At 43.1% G+C, this 18,136-nt stretch overlaps 1 protein-coding gene and 1 pseudogene across 5 annotated transcripts in view; both read left to right on the forward strand.

Annotated features, from left to right (window-relative positions):
* The first annotated feature begins 14,609 nt into the window (after window positions 1–14,609).
* On the forward strand, window positions 14,610–14,982 carry LOC126642617 (basic salivary proline-rich protein 3-like; annotated as a pseudogene).
* DIP2C (disco interacting protein 2 homolog C) overlaps window positions 14,958–18,136 on the forward strand; it is a 314,466-nt gene continuing 311,287 nt past the window's right edge. For 4 of the 5 annotated variants that reach the window (XM_050317041.1, XM_050316246.1, XM_050317887.1 and 1 more), the window contains exon 1: window positions 14,970–15,188. In XM_050317041.1, the coding sequence (XP_050172998.1) occupies window positions 15,104–15,188 (85 nt within the window). In that variant the 5' untranslated portion in view covers window positions 14,970–15,103. Of the gene's footprint in view, window positions 15,189–18,136 lie in introns of all 5 variants that reach the window. The other variant, XM_050319574.1, reaches the window with a different exon arrangement.

Below are 18,136 nucleotides of genomic sequence, written 5' to 3' on the forward strand. Positions count from 1 at the left end.
AGTCACCACCAGAGAGAGCACTTCCAGATCTTTTGTCGGACAACACTGAGCTTGGATTCAAGTGCATAGGTGAGAAATCCTGCGTGTGATCCACGCAGACCCACTTCACCAGTGAACGGTTTAAGTAAAACCAATGTACAAATCATGGCATGTGCTGGGGTGTGCTGGTGGAGATGCAATTCAAGTTCCATTATGGCCAAACACGCTTTAGCCTGAATTTAAAAGCACTTTAATAAATTTAAATTCCATCCTTATGTATGAATTCTAGATTAGGCTGAAAGCAACAAGTTGTGTGGTTTGATCACTGAGAGTGAGCACTCAGGACCTCTTTCCCAGTGTTTCATACTGGTCTAGTGGTAGATAGAAGTACCAAGCCTTGATCTTAAGGAAATAAGTGCTGTAAGTAAAGCTTAAGTAAAGAGACATTTCTGTTGCAATATCTTCCCAAGTCTTATGCAGAAGCAAATTCACAAGCTTGTTTCCACGGGTTTTCCACAGTTGGTTTTCCCCCTTTTTTCTGACTAAGTATTTATTTTCTCCACCTGTGCTACCTTGAAACTGTAATTGTAAAGCTTGTGGTCTTCTAGTACCTGCCACCCATAACTATTGATCCTACTGAGGATGACAATGGAAACCAAGGGTTTGCTGTCCTCATATACCTCTCAGAATATCTGATAGATAGGCAGCACTATGGTAAATTTGCTGATCACCTGTAATTTTCAAGAATCTTGTATAAAAATAATTGATGTAACCAGAAATAAGAAGGAAAGATGCTTGTTACCTGAATGTAATCCCAGTGTCCACAGAATTAATTACTTGAACTGCTTGAAAGAAATCTGATGGAGTATAAGAGCTGTAGAGTTTTCTCACTGCCCAGGAAACACAGTGCTGATTTTACTGGGCTTTGCATTTTAATTCTGTGGAGTATTTCTGGTAATACTCAGAAACTTCTTGCTGTGTGGGTAGGACTAATGCAAGATGGTGCTGATGCAAATATAGCTTACTTGCTGAAAGAGAGCTGGAAAACTGTTTCACATGTTCACCGAGCTATACCCTGTTATGCACATATCAAAATGCATTCAGAAGCTGATGATATTTCTGTGCATCAAGAATATAAATTAGAATTCAGATTTCATAGAGATAGCAAAAGATGTATCTGCCAGAATGGAGAGAGTATGGGTTAAGACACACAATTGAATTTCCCCAGTTTAATGAGTCATCTCAGGCAACCTGAGCCACTGCCCCTAACCATGTACATGTCCCTTCCCTCTGGCAAATGTGAAGTAAAACACTGAGCAAAACTGATTTATGAGCTGGCTGAAGTGACCATGTGCTCCACAACCCTGGCCCAGCTGACGATCAGTAGCATGTCCAACCAGGAGTCACATTCTTCTCTGCAAGGTGGACACTTAAAATTTTTCTTGTTTGGACTCAGTGAAAATAGGCTGCCACCAGCACCCTCAAGCTTCAGTTTTGGGAGAGAAAGGAGCACCTGGCACTGTTCATTGAAGGGCTGTGGTGGTAGCTCAGTTGCTACCACTGAAGGTCTTTAAAGTTTGCTTTGATCTCTAGTGGTACTGAATATGAATTGCTATGAATTCAGTGGGATCCAGAAAAGCTCAGTATTCCTGGAAAACAGACTGCTTGAATCTATTGACATTAAATATGCTCAAGTTTTATTTTTTCTTGTACTAATTACTTAAGGTGTTGAGTCAGTGTCTTAGTGTCAGGGGTAGCAGACAACCTTCTGAAAGCAGTTTTACTTCTGTCTGCACTGAAGCAATCACCCTTTACATGAAGAGATTAAGGCAAAAGATAATCACAGTCGGGGTACACTGTTGCTAGCTTAAAAATGCAGCACTGGATATCTCAAGAGGTGTCATTACCTTTTCACTGGACAATACAGTGATTTTTGTTCTCCAAAGACAGATGTGTGACTTGCTAGCTGGATGCTGCTGTGGATTTAGAAATACCCTGGAGTACCAGCAAACCCAGCTGCTGAAGAGCACTCAGGTTTCAGGGCTTCCTCCCTGACCTTTTGCATATTACTAAGCATGGCTTGATTTTTGTATGAAAAAAGTCATATTAAATAATAGTCTACATCCACTTGTTGTAAGAGACATGTCCTAGTACCAAGGCAAACTACTAAATGTACATACTAAACAGTATTAAGGTTTGTAACTCCATTTCATGTTCTCATTTTAACAATTATCTCATCCCTATTTCTTGACCCAGCACCTCCTACACTCCCAACATGAATGGAATGTGTATGATTTCATTTAAACTCATTAAAGACAGAAACCATCTCATATGTCTTAAAGATAGTTCCAAAGTAAGAACTATATCCTATCTTTCTCCTTGAAGTAATTTCTACTTGAGATACGTAAGTCTTGATTAATACACATTGTATCTGACACAAGACCAGTGTCAAATATTCACTTTTACAGCCTTTTACAGCACTGTTTGACTACAATATATCTTTGCATATTCATATAAGTATTAGAAAGCCTATTTCATGGTTACAGTTTGAGAACATTTTTAATGAATGAGATGAAGGTCAGGCTGGATGAAGCTTTGAGTAACCTGGTCTAGTGGAATGTGTCTCTCTGCACATGATGGAAGGTTTGGAACCAGATGATCTTTAAGGTCACTTCCAAAAAAAATTAATTCCATGATTCTATGATTTTTCATCAATAGCTTTTACTTGTATGTCAACCTTTTTGGCATTGGATATCATCTTTTAGCTTGTTTACTGTAAGTGACCTACAAAGAGGGGAAAAAACTTAAGCACCTTTTTGTTTCTGCTTAATTTTTTATTTTTTTTTTTTTTTTTTAATAAGCATACCTTCTTGCCTTTATCCCTTTCTGCTGAATTTGGTAGAGGAGAGAAAGACTCTGAAGTCCTGCAGACTTCAAGGAAATGGATAGTGGTCAGAGGAAGGAGACCCCCCATTACTGTCCCAGAGAGAAGGGCTGTGGGTCAAGCCCAGGTGTGCTAAGGTTTAGTGCCCTGCTGGGGGGGCTGGAACTGAGGAGGAACAGGGTTGAAATCCCCACTCCTTTATTAGGGTTGGAAGGCAGTGAAAAGGTCTCTCTCTCTCTCTCATTTTCCAGCAGGAAAAGCCAAATGTAACAAATCTGATCAATATTTACAATATAAAAACAAACACAGGAAAAAAACATTGTACATTTTTAATCTCACATCTGAACAAACAACACATTCAAACCAAGCAAAATTCCCAATAGTCATCCAGTACATCACTCCACAACATATATAACTCCAGCTGAAAGCAATAAGTATTTATTCTGTCTCCCTAAGAAAAACTCAGGCTGCTAATATACTACCAATTAGACTTAGAATTATGTATGGATTATTTTAATGGTTTATTGATATGCTAGTGAACTAAGTACCTTGTTTTATTAGTATCATTTAAGTCTGTATTAGAAAAAACATTATAGCATTTCATTCCTAATAGCAATAATAATAACAATCTAGACCTTTGAAAGAAAAGCAAAACTATCTATATGTCTATTCCATCATACAGCCACATAACAAGACATGATCCTAAAAACATACAAATTTCTAAATTGTTCACAGATAATGATAGCAGAGAAATTCAAGAGTTTCTAAATGTCTCTATGTTCACAGTGGTAATTTAACCTTAATGTGATATCCCTAAAATAATCAATCATATCTGCATTGCACAGAGCAGTTTTTTCCATTAATTTATCCATCCTAATTGTGATCCAGATACTACTCTTTCCCTAAACTGCAAGTAGTTTCCAATTATAAAAAAAAAAAATATGTCCAGGAGTGGTTACACTGTAATGTACAAAAAAAAAAAAAGGTTATTTCACTGAAGAAACAGATTTGTTTTGCAACATCTATTTTATGCTTTCAGACTACATAAAAAGCATTCTTGTCCTGCTATAATTGAAAGCAAGACAACGCAGAAGGTTCTTACTCCCCTTTCTGTAACAGAAACAAGCATGAAGGGACAAAACTTTGGCTCGTCCTTTTAGGTTCCCAGAAAAATGACAGCTGAAATAATGGGGCAGGTGGTGAGCTGGTCAGGTGTCACTAGCAAAGGGTGAACAGATGTCACCAATCTTGCCATTAATGTTACCTGGAAAAGTGAGTAAACAGCAGTTCCCGGGAGCAGGAGCACTTGACATCCCTTGCTTGGGCTGAGCCTGAGAGCCAGCAGCTCTCTCCTCAACCACCAGCAGCAGCTCCTTCAACACCACCCCGAGGAACCGGCCCCACAGGGCTCTGGACTCTCTCCTGATTGTCGCTTCAAGGTCCTGGACTGTTCGGTTGTCACAGCCCAGGCTGATCCCTCATTCAGGCTGAGAAGAAGGTGCAAGAAAGCCCCTAGGACTGATGAGCCCTGGTTAGAGAGCAGGGTCTCTTCAGAAGCAAAGTCACAAGGAGCACAATGTCCCCAATCTGGCAGGGTCCTGGGGCACAAAGGGATGTGGGAAGTGTGGATTATGAGTGGCAGCAAAGACATCTGGTTTAAGAAGTGAAAGATGAAGCTGAGGATCTAGGAGGGTTATACCTCGTGTGTTCAGAAACCAAGGTCTTTGCTAAATGAAAACATTACATGGAAGAATATACCACATTCATGTAAACTGTATTTTCATACTGCAGACGCACTCAAGCAAGCTCTTGACTGACTACTTGGGCTAAAGAAATAAAAATATCCTACTTCTTCCTTTGGATGTGTGAAACTGTCACATCAGGATTTTTTTCACATGAACTCCCAGAAAGCATTATAAAAAATATGGAGTTACCTCACCTGTGCTGAATCAACATCACAGCTCAGATAGAGGTGAAATATTGAAAAAACTGTGAATCAAATACTTTCCTGCAATAAAAAACCTGGTTTTTATTTGCTTGGTTTGGGATTTTGTTTGTTTGTTTTTTTGTTTGTTTGTTTCAGAGGAATTACATATAAGAAAGCCAAGGACACAAGTTAACTCCAACAAGAAGAAATTTTTCTAGCCAATAACAAAAGGTGACAAAACACCAGGACTTTTAAAAAACTTTCTATGCAAGGAAGATTGAGAAAAATGAAATAATTACTTGAAACCTTCCCCTGGGCAGAATTTCATCTGAATAAATTATTTCAACTATGTATGACACTAAGTCTTCTCTATTACAGACAGTCACACCAATTAAACTGCTGCAGCCATTCTGATTTTGGATTAATGGTACTTTTACTTCATCTTTGTTTTGATTTGTTCCCAACTGAGGCAAGCTAACTGATACAACTTCAGTTTATTTTGAAATAAAAGTGTTTTAGATAGTTTTAAACTAAAACTGCTTAGAAGCAGTCTGTAAGCTACTTCCATGCCACCCGGAGACCTCATATCAAATCAAAGATGATCATATATAGGCTTGTATCAAAAATATCCAAAGGTTTGAATTTCAACCCATCTATTCTTTTCCCTTCTCATTATCACCCAGACAAAACTGAGGTTGGGTACTCAGTTACTTGCAGTGGTTCAGCACTATATACATCTGATAACATTGCAAGTCCTCCTGAAGTGATGCAGGAGAGGTTTTAAAGGTCAGTAAACAGGTCAGTTAAAAATCAGACCAAGAAACAGTAGAAACAGAGCAAGAAAAGAGAAGGAAGCAAGGTCAAAGTGTGTGATTGAGAGACTACCAGTCTTGGGATGCAGGGTTGCCCTGTTTGGAGAATAATAAGCTCTCTCACTCTCTCCTAAAGGCAAGATTTAAATTGCAATTGGAAAGCTACCCGTCTTAACTATGGTGAAAGATATTTTTGTAACATCTCAAGGACATTCTAAAAACCAGAAGGAAATACTGGAGGTATTTTAGAGCATAGGAATTGTCTTAGTTCTTAAGTAAAACTGCTTTCTTATGTTGCCAAAAAAACATTTACCATTAGATAAACATGGTATCTGTGGCATTCATGGCATTCCCTGGAGAAACACTCAAGTACTGTTAACAACTGAGCCTCACAACACCTGATGATGTAAGTAAATGTTATAATGTTTCTACAGAGCTAGACGTTACCCTGTTCTCTGGATGATGACGATCCAGAAAAATGATTTCACTGTTAGCTCCAATGCCTCTGGAAGCCAAGACACCTTAGACAGGTGTCTGTACATAAAAGCATTAAGAAGATGAAGAAAAAAGTAATTTTAAACTTGGGAAACTGAAGTTCTCAGCTGTCAATCCTGTCCTGAATTTCCTGGACTATTTAAAACACAAATGCAAAACCTTGTCACTGAAAGTTAAACAGTATAAGGATGATTAATCTGAGCTGCTGACATGGGGTTGTAGGCCAGGGCTGTTGTGGTTTTGGACTTTCTGGTAAGAACAGCTCCCAGGGCCAGAGATAAGAGGGGGCAGGAAGCACTGTCTACTGTTATTAAAATGGTCCACTGAGCTCATGCCTTTAAGGAGACTCAGTCAAATAAATAGTCAAACATTAACCTTTTTTGTTGCTTAGAAAAGAAAGGAAAAAGTCCACGCACAATGAAAAGCAGTAGTGTGGTGAGCCATTCCCTCTCTGAGGCCCTGACTGGTGCTGCCCAGCTGTTTGGTCCCCCTCTGCTGCCAGATGTGGCCACTCTCACCGTAGAGTGCATTTATTCATGCATCAGGAACACTGAGCACTGGCCTCTCATTTGAGAAGTACACATTAATTCATAGTCATTTAGGCTAGGAAAGACCATGATTTGCTGTGTAAGCAAGGTGAAGACTAAATCAATGACTTAAGCATTTGCAGAGAGCACACAGAGATGAAAACAGCCTCTTGTTAATCTTGTTTCCAGAACTGAACTCAACTTCCATGTAACTATTTAACAAAAATTGACACAGAATCACAAATAAGAAGTTCTTCTGTGCTGCACTAAGGCAGGGCTAAATCATGCACCTTATATAAAAAGTGGGGATGTTGCTTCATACAGGAGTTATTGCCTGCAGAACCAAATTAGTTTAATGCCCTGGGTTTTGCACTCATAAACCAAGTAAGGAAATGGCATGCAAAGAAGAAAACCTCTGGGCCATTTAATTAATGGTCATTTAAGCCATGGCAAGATTTTTTTGCAAAGGACCAGTGAGAATACTTCTGCAGGGTAAAGTTTAGAAAAACAGAAGCAAGCTAGACCTTTCAGGAGAAGTATTTCTACGGAGAAATACTTTAGTACAACTCTCTCAATTTTCTCCTGGTTTCAGCAAACCCTAAGGGACTTCAGTTCATACAGAAGCTGGTACTGCAAACTTGAGTATCGAGAAATATTAAAGACACCTGTCAGAGCCTCATAGTAACATCAGAAGGAAGAAATGGCTCCTCAGAGAAAAATAGGGGTGGGAGTTTCATGGCAGGATTGAATTAGAAGATTTTCTCAAAAAAAAAGAAAAATAGTTAGCTTCTCTATATAAAGAGCTCAGAGGTGAAGAGCCTAGCCAGAATAAGAAATTGATCTTGACAGAGCTAGGAGGAATAACATGAGTTTTGACTTTCTGGAAGGCATTCCTGAGGATGCACTACATTTGCTGGAGGCTGACCAAAATGTGTACTTGTTTTTTGGAGCAAGTATCTAGCTCTGGTTGAGGTAGCACCAATGTGCACAGACTAAAAAGTAATAAAGAGCTAAGATTGAATATTATTTGTTTGTACTTACAAGTTACGTTCTTACATGGATTGTGATGGTGAAAGTGATGATGACAGCAATATTTTCTCAAATGTCAAGTCACTGCCTCAGAAATGCAAAGACTTTCTACTTTCAGGAAGACAGAAGAAATTGCTTGATGCAATTAAGCAGTGAGACCAGTAATTGTCATACATTTACTACCGTTTGTGCAAAATTGCTAATTGTAAATGTCAGATGTAAGACAGTATGCAATTGGAGCAGATTGTAAAGATAATTACAACACAGCTTCTCAGAACACAATTAAATTTTTCTTTGTGTTGTTTATTTGTCTGGTTTGTGTTGCTAAATAAAAAATTGAAAACATAAAGGTGCTGCCACAGACACTGTGAAAGCATTTCAGAATATTTCCATTGTTGTTGAGATGGGTCATTTGGATATGGCAGCAAGGCACTATTTTTGCTTACAAGAGTCACTGATAATTCAAATTCTACATCTTAGTGCCACAAATGATCTAAGTCTTAATGGTAACAAACTAGCTTCCATGTCAGCAGGGAAAACAATTAAGAGAAGTTTGAGAGGAGTGTAATTTTTCTGTGACCACTGATTTTTTAAGTCACAGAGTTATTGAAATGTTTTGGATATACATCTGTTACTCTGCGCTAACCTATCATCTTGATTATCTTCAAGAAAGCATGAAACTCTCCTAGGACTATCCCAAAATATCAAAAACATTCAAAAGTGGACATTCAATGGTGATTCAATGATCATCATTGCAGATAGAAATCTTAACCTTAACTTTGGGTGATAATAATCAAACTGAAATGGATTTAATCTATCTCAGACAGTGCAAATTGGACAAAATGCTCGATGGTTAAAATAACCTTTTTTTTTCTTTTGTAAAAAAAAAATTAGTAATTTTTTCTCATTTCTCAAATAATGTCACATTTCTAGGGGACATTTCTTGTCTGCTGTGTATCTATGAAAATATCAAGCCTTGTCAAAATAGTTTATCCATGTTAGTAGAAAGAATCTTGGGATCTTTTCCATTTATTAAAAGTTATTTTTGTATATTCATTGAACTGTTGAGATTTTAATGTTCTCCAGGAAAGGTGAAATATCACAGAGAGGCATATTAAGTGCCAGAATATTACTTATATTGGTTTTACAATGTGCCAACAGTTTTGTAGGACACCTTGAAGCACCAATCTGATTTTTTTTTTTTACTAAAAATTATGATATAATGGAGGGCAAGCTATTAAAAATTACTAGTTCCTTGTCCATACATGTAGGTTTTCCTCAAAAAAAAAACAAAAACAAAAACAAAAAACATTAGCAGAAAACAGAAAAAATGGAAAGGAATTTGCTCCAGGGAATTTACTCCAGGAAATTTGCTCTCAAGTACTCCATTTCATGTTTCTGTTTCAGTAGATTGAAAAATTCACTGAATATAGTTTAAGAAATTTTGTTGAAGAAAAGCTGATGACTTTTCACAAAACTGGAAGCATTAGTGAAGCTTCAAACCTTGATGAAAGGGCAAACAACTATAATTCTTGTAAGAGGTGTGGTGTGGTGAGACACCAGCTGTGCATGTGTATGCTTTGGGATCTTGTAGTATAATGCAGAATATCCTTGCAGAATACTGGGATGTCTCCTGTCTCCAGATGCCAGTTCCCTCAATTTCTCTGAACATGGGAAATGTGTTATAAATTCCTGTCTGAAATGCAGCAGTGGAGACATTCTTTTTTTTTGTAAATAAACTTTGCCAGACTGCAGGAGCCTAATAAACATGTCTTATGTGGGACTAACTTTCAAATCAAAGTTAACTTAAACTGTGCCAGTAAAAGCTTTTTATTAGATTTTTGCTTTTAATAAAACGAAAGAGGTAGGAAAATTATTCAAATGCACAAAATACCTTTGTAAAAAATACTTCAAAGTTGATAGCAATCAAATTGTTCCTTTAAGAACAATGGAAATGTAACATGGAGAGCGAAATATCTAATATATTAGGGGAAACTATATTTCCCAAGGTTTCCTTTTCCTTCATTTTCCCATGCAGTACCTCACTTTTAGCCAAGAAAGCTCCCTTTTATGCGTCTTAGCTCAAATCCAGTTTCATCAGCATGTGAACTAATATGCCAAACTATGTGCAGAAGGAGCTTAGGCATGAATTTATGTTCCCTGCTGCCAGCTGTGCTACGAGGTCAGAAAGCTCTGGCACAGGGACAGATTGGGAAAGGAACTTCACAGTTCTTTCACTACCAGAGATCAGTTGCAATGGTTCAAAGGAAGAAAATGACTGAAGATCATGAAGGTTCCTCTCAGTTTTCCAGGATTTGCTCACGCACTCTTCTGTACACTGAAGCAGATCAGTCTATCCACAGTATTCGTTTGGCTTTCCTCAGGTTCACTTTAATAAACTACAGTGAATTAAGAGAAGGACATCTACATAATTTCAAAGTATTGAGGCAGAGAAAGAAATGCCAAGATACGCAGCAATTTACATCTGACATGCACCCATGGTAATTACAGGGATCTAAGGTGTCTAAACAGCTTGGAGAAATGTAACATGGTACTTGCCAGGATGGCACAACAGAGAATGAAATTCATACATGATAAGTGCTGAGTGGCTCCTCTTCACTTCCCCTTTCATTTTCTCTTCCTCTTCCTCTTCTGCTTTCCCTTCCCCACCTTTTCCCCTTCCCTTTCCCTTCCCCAGGACAGGAATTAGAAAACACAATGTGATTTTATTTTTAAGTGTGAAAAGAAATCAGAATCCAACTTGGAAATAATTATAGAACCCTTTGCATGCCATTCATAGGTAACTTGATCAGTGTATCTAATAATTATTTTTTTTTTTTTGCTATTTACAGTTTGCAGCAGGTAGCCATCCAGCCACATCTGTGGTAGAAACTGCAAAAGAGTAAGCATTTCAAACAGGCAGATGCAAATAGAGGGAATGGAAGTGGAGAGGTGAAGGGGGAAAAATGAATTGATTTCAACAGGAGAAAACAAAAAAAAAGCAGTACATCTTTGCATAAGTGATGCCAGACAAGCATGTTCATCCCATCCCACAGTAGGATTATTTCCTACAGCATATTCATGATCGCTTTGTCTACTCTGGTTTTATTGTTTCAAATTATGGGGATTCCACCATTTCCTTTGAGAGCCTCTTCTGCAGTCTAATGCTGCTCATCCCCTGGAAGCTTTCCCTGATACATGTTCTGGCTTCCTATCTTATTTCCATTAGATTATTCTGTTACATCCTCTTTTCCCTGCTCTTTTCCCCACTTCAACTTCCTCAGTGTTTCTACCCTTCAAATAATCGTGGGCAGCTATCTGGGCCATCCCTGGCTGGTGCTTCTCAAGCTGAGTAAGCACTCTTATAACCCCATCCCTCCAGGCAGCTGATTATTTTTGTTGTTTTTCTGTGAATGCCTCCTGCTTTTGACTTTGGGTTTTTTTTGTGCTGTGTTGGCCAAATGCCAACTCCCCCCTCACACAGAAAAGAAGCTCACCTGTTCATTCACAGATATGGCTGTCTTGCTTTTGCTAAGGTTGCTTTAGGTTAAGGCAACAGATTCTACACTAGAGCTTATTAATTTTTTTGTGAATATCTTTAGTGCCTTGTCACCTCCCTAAAGTTATGGGATGCTGGGAATGTTTTCTAGCATAGACCTGACTTTGGGACAAATCTCTGCAAGATGAGATACATTTTTGGCTGTGAGAGAACTAGGAAATTTTTATCTAGTCAGTTCTATGTGGTCCTTCAGAGGTTTCTCAGCTACCAACACCATAACACGATCTGTACTGAGCGTACTCATGAGTAGGATTTGACAACGACATAAACATTGTCAAGTAAAAATACACTTTTCTTTTTTTTAAATTTCCATGAAGATACACATGTTAAAATGGGTCCTTACATGTAAATAATCCAAATCATTTTAGCAAAAACATTTGTGTATGAAGTCACTTGTAAGCTACATTGACCAAAGTCTCTGTTGTAATGGCATCACTGACTCATTTCTACTGTTTAAGGCAGATAACCTATATGCCATGCAACTATGGTCAGGCCTGTTGAAAGTATATCTTGATAGAAAAGCATTCTACAAATGCTGACCATACTAAATAATCACTGCATCCAAAATACAAGTAGTATCCTGCTCTTCCTGGAGTTTTGAACTTTCCTATCCCATTCTGAGGGATGATTAGGACCTAACTCTTATCTAAAAACCTGAAAGGATTCATGAATTAAGACCAGCTAGCTCAAATCTCCTGACTTGCTTCTTTTTCACAGGAATTTCAGTGTTTCATCAAAACCATTGTGCAAATTCATATGCTTGAGATTTCATTCCTGGAGCCTGGGTTCTGATACTTTGCTTAAGTAAGAAATCTCACCTCTTGTGATCAACCCAAGGTGAACAAATGAGCTTTCCAAGGGAGGCTGCCATGGCCCTGTGTGCATCCTGATGCCAAGGTTTGGCTGATGGAGTCCCACATGAAGGCTCCCACAGCACTTTCCACTGTCTGTACCCAGTCCCAGTGGTGGGATGGCCCTGCCTGGGCAGGCAGGGCCTCTGTTGCCCCTCAAAGTCCCTCCACAGGAGCCACCACCAGGACACTTCCCTGCCATTTCCATTTCTGCCGAATGAGTTCCAACACCAAGGGACTGCTCTTCCTTTAAAAGCACCCGACACCTGAAACCCTGGGCACATCATGGAAGAACCAAGAATATTTCAGGCACAATGGTGTGATTATTGAACTATTTCTTTTTAGGTCCCTTTGGATTACTTCATGAAAGGAAAAGTCTGGAAAGTGGTGTGAATGTTAGCAATACAGACTCTGTAACAATCAGGTAATGAGTAAAATAATCAGCACCTATCAGGACTAGGGAGGTAAAGGTGTAGCCTGGAGATACGCATAAGCAGAGGAAGCTGGATCACTGCAAAGCCTTCCCCTGCCTCCCTCTTGGCTGCCTCCATCATACTTGAAAAAGCTGCTCCTGCAGAAGGCTGATACTTTCAGCCTATTTCATCCCACATAACACAACAAACAAACAAAACTTGGATTCTCAGGTAGGAACCCTGGAGCATATTTGGATTTAATTGCTTTTCTTTGTTTAGGTCTGGATGTAATGAACAAGGGAGAGCTGGATTTTTTTTTTTTTTAGTGTTTGTATTTGAAACATGAAGTGCTCAACAAAAGGTAAAAATCTTACCCCTGTGTAGCACAGCACTGAGGTTGAGGCATTTGTACAGCCCTAAATAGTGTGTGTCACCATGCTGCTAAAAGCAATGGCCCTACTCAAGGGAGGCTGACCAGGCGGCTCTCCTCCTTACTGCACTGAAGAGTAACCCAGAAGAGGTTACTAGAAACCAACATATATGACAGTAAAACAAATACTAGTAACATAAAACCAAGGGACTTTGTGTGCTCGAGCTTTGTTTATGGCAGGCAAACTCATCAAAGTATCCCAACCAGTTCTGCCACTGGTCTGGCTGGAGTGATGCTGGGGTGTAAACAGCTCTCCTGTGTCTGGGGCTGGCAACCAGCAAAAACAGGAGAAACCACCAGCCCTACACATACTGCAGGAATGGCTCCCATGTGCACATGCCTGCTCAGCACAGCTGGGAACATGATGTAATTTGGTTTCATTCCACAGCGTATTAAAAAACTACTTTGTTTAGTATAGCGGCAGCCTAAGCTTTATCTTTTGAAGGAACTCCTACATCCTTGCTTTTCTTTCACGGGTTGGAATGGTAAGCTGGTAAGTCAAGGCTGGCCTGGGATGATTATGACTTTTCCTTTCTACTGACATTGTGACCCACTAAGACCTGTTCTACCTTTGGGACTCTCAGGAGTTCTTGAAACCATAGGTGTTGTGGTATCTTGCTCTTTCCTTCTTGCAAGACATTTTAAAAAACCAAAACCAACAAACCACTAACCCCCAACCCAAACAAAGACAGGAACATGTACAGAGAGAAAAAGGAAGATGTTCCTTGTGGAATATATTTGTTGATATGAAAGGGAGTTTTATTAAATGTTTTCAAAACATTCCTTCCTGTGTTGGAGTGGTGTAATTAAGAGTCCTTTTTTACCTTTTAAGTTCTTTTTACTATGCTCTCCAGATATAGGCTTGGTGTCAGCTGATACGTGCTGGTGCTGAGCATGAGCACAGACAGCATAGAGTGAACTTTGCTCTTCTTCATTGTATCAAGATTATGCTACTCTTTCATGGAAATGTGCACCCAGGGTTTTATGATATACCTGCCAGAATTGCCTGGCTTTATTGGAATAGAGTAGAGTAGAGTAGAGTAGAGTAGAGTAGAGTAGAATAGAATAGAATAGAATAGAATAGAATAGAATAGAATAGAATAGAATAGAATAGAATAGAATAGAATAGAATAGAATAGCTTTGTGTTGGAAAAGATCCCTAAGATCATGAAGTGCCACTGTTAACCTGAAACTTCATAGTCCACCATTGGCTGTATGAGGAGAATGAAACTGAAAACAGGCATTCAGGAAGTTGTTCAGCAGGTGGGGAAGGAAAAGGGGGAGCAGCGGGGTCGGAGTGCTGGTGTTGAATCTCCACTTGCCTCGGGCACACCACTCCTTCCGCGCCTTCCTCGGTATAACGAGGACCCGGAGCACCAGTTCAGGGCTGAATAAAAAAGTGTCGAAGCTCTTCACCAGCACCACCCCGGAGCCGCCGGACCCGTCCGCGGCGCCGGGACACGAAGCCGCGGGAGAGTGCCCTGGGAGGATGCCCCGGGAGGACGCGCCTGGAGGACGCCCTGGGAGGATGCTCCGGGAGGACGCCCCGGGAGGACGCCCCGGGAGGATGACCGGGAGGGTGCCCCGGGAGGAAGCCCCGGGAGGATCCCTCGGGACGAGCCCCGGGCCGAGCCCCGGGCGGGGCGGCGCTGTGAGCGGAGCGCGGGGCGCCCCCTGCGGGCGGGCGGCGGGGCGGGCGCGGTCACGTGGATGTGACAGCGGCGGTGCCCGGCCAGCCCCAGTCGCGGCAGCGGCACCGCAGCGCCAGCGCCGCCGCCAGCCCGAGCCGGGCGGGGACAGCGGGGCCGGGCCGAGCCCACGGGAGCCGCCGCCGCGGTGCCGGGCGGCGGCGGGCGGGGGCGCGGGCCGGACGCGCGGAGCGGGGAAGCCGATGCGGAGCGATCGCGGGCGGGCGTCGGGAGCAGCAGCCATGGCGGGGCCCCGCTGAAGGAGGCGGCGAAGGAGGAGGAGGAGGAGAGGGGAGGAGAGGAGAAACCTCCGCATTCCCTCCCTCCGCGCCCCGTCCCCCCGCGCGGACCGCCCGCCCGCCCGCCTCCCCCCTGCATGCCCGGCTGAGACCGCGGGGAGGACTCAGCACCCGCCGCGGCCCCGCCGCCTTCCCGCGCCCCGCCAGCCGCGGACAAAGGGGGAGAGCGGGCAGCCAGAGGAGGGGAGAGCCCGTCCCCGCCGCGCGAGCATGGCGGACCGCAGCCTGGAGAGCGTGTCCCTGCCGCTGGAGGTGCGGGCCCGGCTGGCCGAGCTGGAGCTGGAGCTCTCCGAAGGTAAAGGGGCGGTGGTGGGCGCGGGCGGCGCGGCGGCGGCGGTGGCAGCGGCGCGGCACCCCCGGCCCGCTCCCCCATCGCACACCCTCCTCCTCCGCCCTGCGGCCCTGCGGAGCCGGACCCGGCCCGATGGCGCCCGGGGGGCTCCCCGAGGGGCCCCCTCCCGCCGGCGGTCGGCGGGGGGACCCCGGCGCGGGTGGTTTTGTTCTACCTGCGAGCCCCCGCGCTCCGGCGCGGCGCGGGCGGGGGCGGCAGCGGGGCTCTGTCGGCGGGGGCTCGGCCGCGCACGCGGTGGTGCTGCGGGAGGTGGGAGAAGATCCGCGGGGATGGATCGGAGGGGCTGCTGCCCTGCCAGGGAAACGCGGCTTCACCGAAACGTGCCGTGCTACCTGCGTGCCAAACCCCGCTGTGGCCGCATCGACAGACTCCCACGGAGTCCACGCAGCGTGTGTGGATGTGTGTGTCGGCTGCAGCAAAACACGCCGTGATAAGGTCGTTTTGGACAATACCAGTCAGGTCACTCAGATGAAACGATATTTGGTGCCTTTTTTTTTTTTTTTTTCCCGGGATTTTTTTTAGATGTGCAATTGAAAGCTTGCGGTGGTTCCTTGGTGTGGTTGGCTGTGATGCTCCGCCGGTCCCCGGGCTGGGAAGGCACGCAGCCCGTGCTGTTGCCGTGGCAGGGAGGATGAGCAGGAGCCCCAGCCCGCCCTCCGCTCCCCGTTTCCATGTGCATCTGCGCCGGGGTAGGAGCGAGAGGCAGGCAGGGATGAGTGCCTGTCAGTAGTCCTCGCTGGCGGGCATTGAGCGCCCAGAGTCGTGGAGACGATTTTAGTGTATCAGATCAATCTCTGTCTCCCAGAGGAAGAGAGTGGGGAGTATTTATATATACTCATGCTAGGGTTGGCTCTTTCCTGAAATGCAAATCTGCTATTAGCTACCCCCCCATTTTTTTTTTTTTTTAAATAAAACCCCCCGACTGTCAGGGTTCATTCAACACCGAGAGACTACAGCACTTTACAGAAGGAACAAAATGACCCAGCGTGTCCCAAATTAGTTATTGGAAGTGGTCGATATATTGAGCTGTCTGTCTGTCTTCTGTCTTTTTGTAACGGTTTGTAAGGGCTCCGAGCCAGAAAGTAAAATGCGCTGGAGCCAGTTTCATCAGCAGGGAGGAGCTGATGTTGACATTGTATTTTCCTTTTAACGCTTTGAGGGTGAAGAGAATGAGCTACTGAGATTGCATGTGGCTCTCATTTCTGTGCCTCCCCCTCCCTGAGGGTGCCCTGAAAACTTGAAATAAGAGGAGTTAAATACAATACTGCCTTTCTGTGATGCATTGCCTGTCCATTGGCCCTCATCTACGGTAGTGAGGGTGGGCGGAAGGACTGTTTATGTCTTGGTATATGTAACGTTGCCACTTTATGCAGAAAATGCTTCTTGGTGTGCTTCTTCATTGTCTACACACCAATGAGATACTAATTAAAACAGCTGTTAGTAAATGCTTGCAAAAAAACCCAAATCAAACTGGCACAGACCTTCAATAAATATGCTAATGCAGTGTACCAAAGTTGTAATGTAGTTTTACAGTGCAGTTTCTGTTGCTGTAAGCATAATCCAAGAAGGCTCTGAGGAAGTGGGACATGGTTTCAAATTGGGCATTTGTATCTGCACTGCTGTAACTTCCCTGCAGCTAGATATGGAATGAGTTTAACCCACTGACAATGTATTTTCTTCTGCACCATTGATGTTACACCCGGCAGATGGGATGGCTCATGTTTCCTGACTGTGGCAGCCTAAATGCTGCTCCAGTTGGAACTGGGAGGCAGGTGGAGAAAAGGCAGCATCCTTTTCAATGTCTTTCCCCAAGATGCTCTTGATGTGTTCTTAGTCAAGTATGTGACAGTGTTCAGTGCCTGAGAAAATGAAACAATTTACTGCTTAAAGCTCCTACCTTTAGGTACCCCATGTTGCAACTTTTGGCTTGTTCCCAAAATTGGTCCCTACAGATAGTGGGGTTGGTAATTTGTACAGTTTTACTGTGCTATAGAAGTCTGCTCATACTCTGGCCACACTAACTGTTGAGTTAAATGGTTTTCAAGGCAGCTTTGTGCGTCTTTACACCCTGAACATGCAGTACCTTATGCATGTGCTTCACTTGGCCAGTCCATAATGAGCCAGTCCTGTGCCTCCAGCGGAGTTCAGTCACTGAGATAAGCTTATGCATGTACAAGATTGAGGTTTTAACACGTGCTATGCTTATGACATGTTAGGGTGTCTCTGCTGCTTCTGTGAAGCAGGAAACTGTTGAAGGCAATAGACAGGCAACTGCATCCTTAAATGTGTGTTTGGGTCTCACTGATGACATTGGGAGCTGAGTGAGTGCCATAATTTGTGCCCCTTTTTAAAGCGCTTTCCCGAGTCAGACTTGCTAGGAAGATGTTTTTTTCAGGTGCTGCGTGGCTGAATCATTGCATGCAGTGTTTGTGACTGTGAGTTTTTAATTTCTGGTGCCACTGAGTGCAGTGGGTCTTACAGATGCTGCTTGTACCCAAGCAATATGCTTCTCTGGTGCCAAAACCTGCTACAGACAGTGCAGTTTTAGGAACAGCTTCTGAAAGAGCTGCTGCTTTGTGGAAAAGAGAGGAGCACCAGCAGGATTATTGCAAGGTTATTCCTTGGCTGTGAACTAAAGCTGTGTCGTTCCTAGCTCTAGGAATTGTGATACCGTGGGTCCTGCCCATGCAATGCATCTCAAAGCTGAACATAAAATAGCTGGTGTCCGTGTGACTGTGACCAGACTGCTGGGTGCTGTGCCACTAACACAGCAGGCACTGTGCAGGTGTTGTAATTACAGTCTCCACTGGTAGTCATCACACGTTTAAATTTGGCCATGGCATTTTCCCCCACCTTGTAGCCAAATTCTGTGTTCCTCGTTAAGCTGTGCA

Source organism: Myiozetetes cayanensis, unplaced genomic scaffold, assembly GCF_022539395.1.
Source record: "Myiozetetes cayanensis isolate MyiCay16 unplaced genomic scaffold, myiCay2020 scf1, whole genome shotgun sequence".
In the NCBI taxonomy this organism is placed as follows: domain Eukaryota; kingdom Metazoa; phylum Chordata; class Aves; order Passeriformes; family Tyrannidae; genus Myiozetetes; species Myiozetetes cayanensis.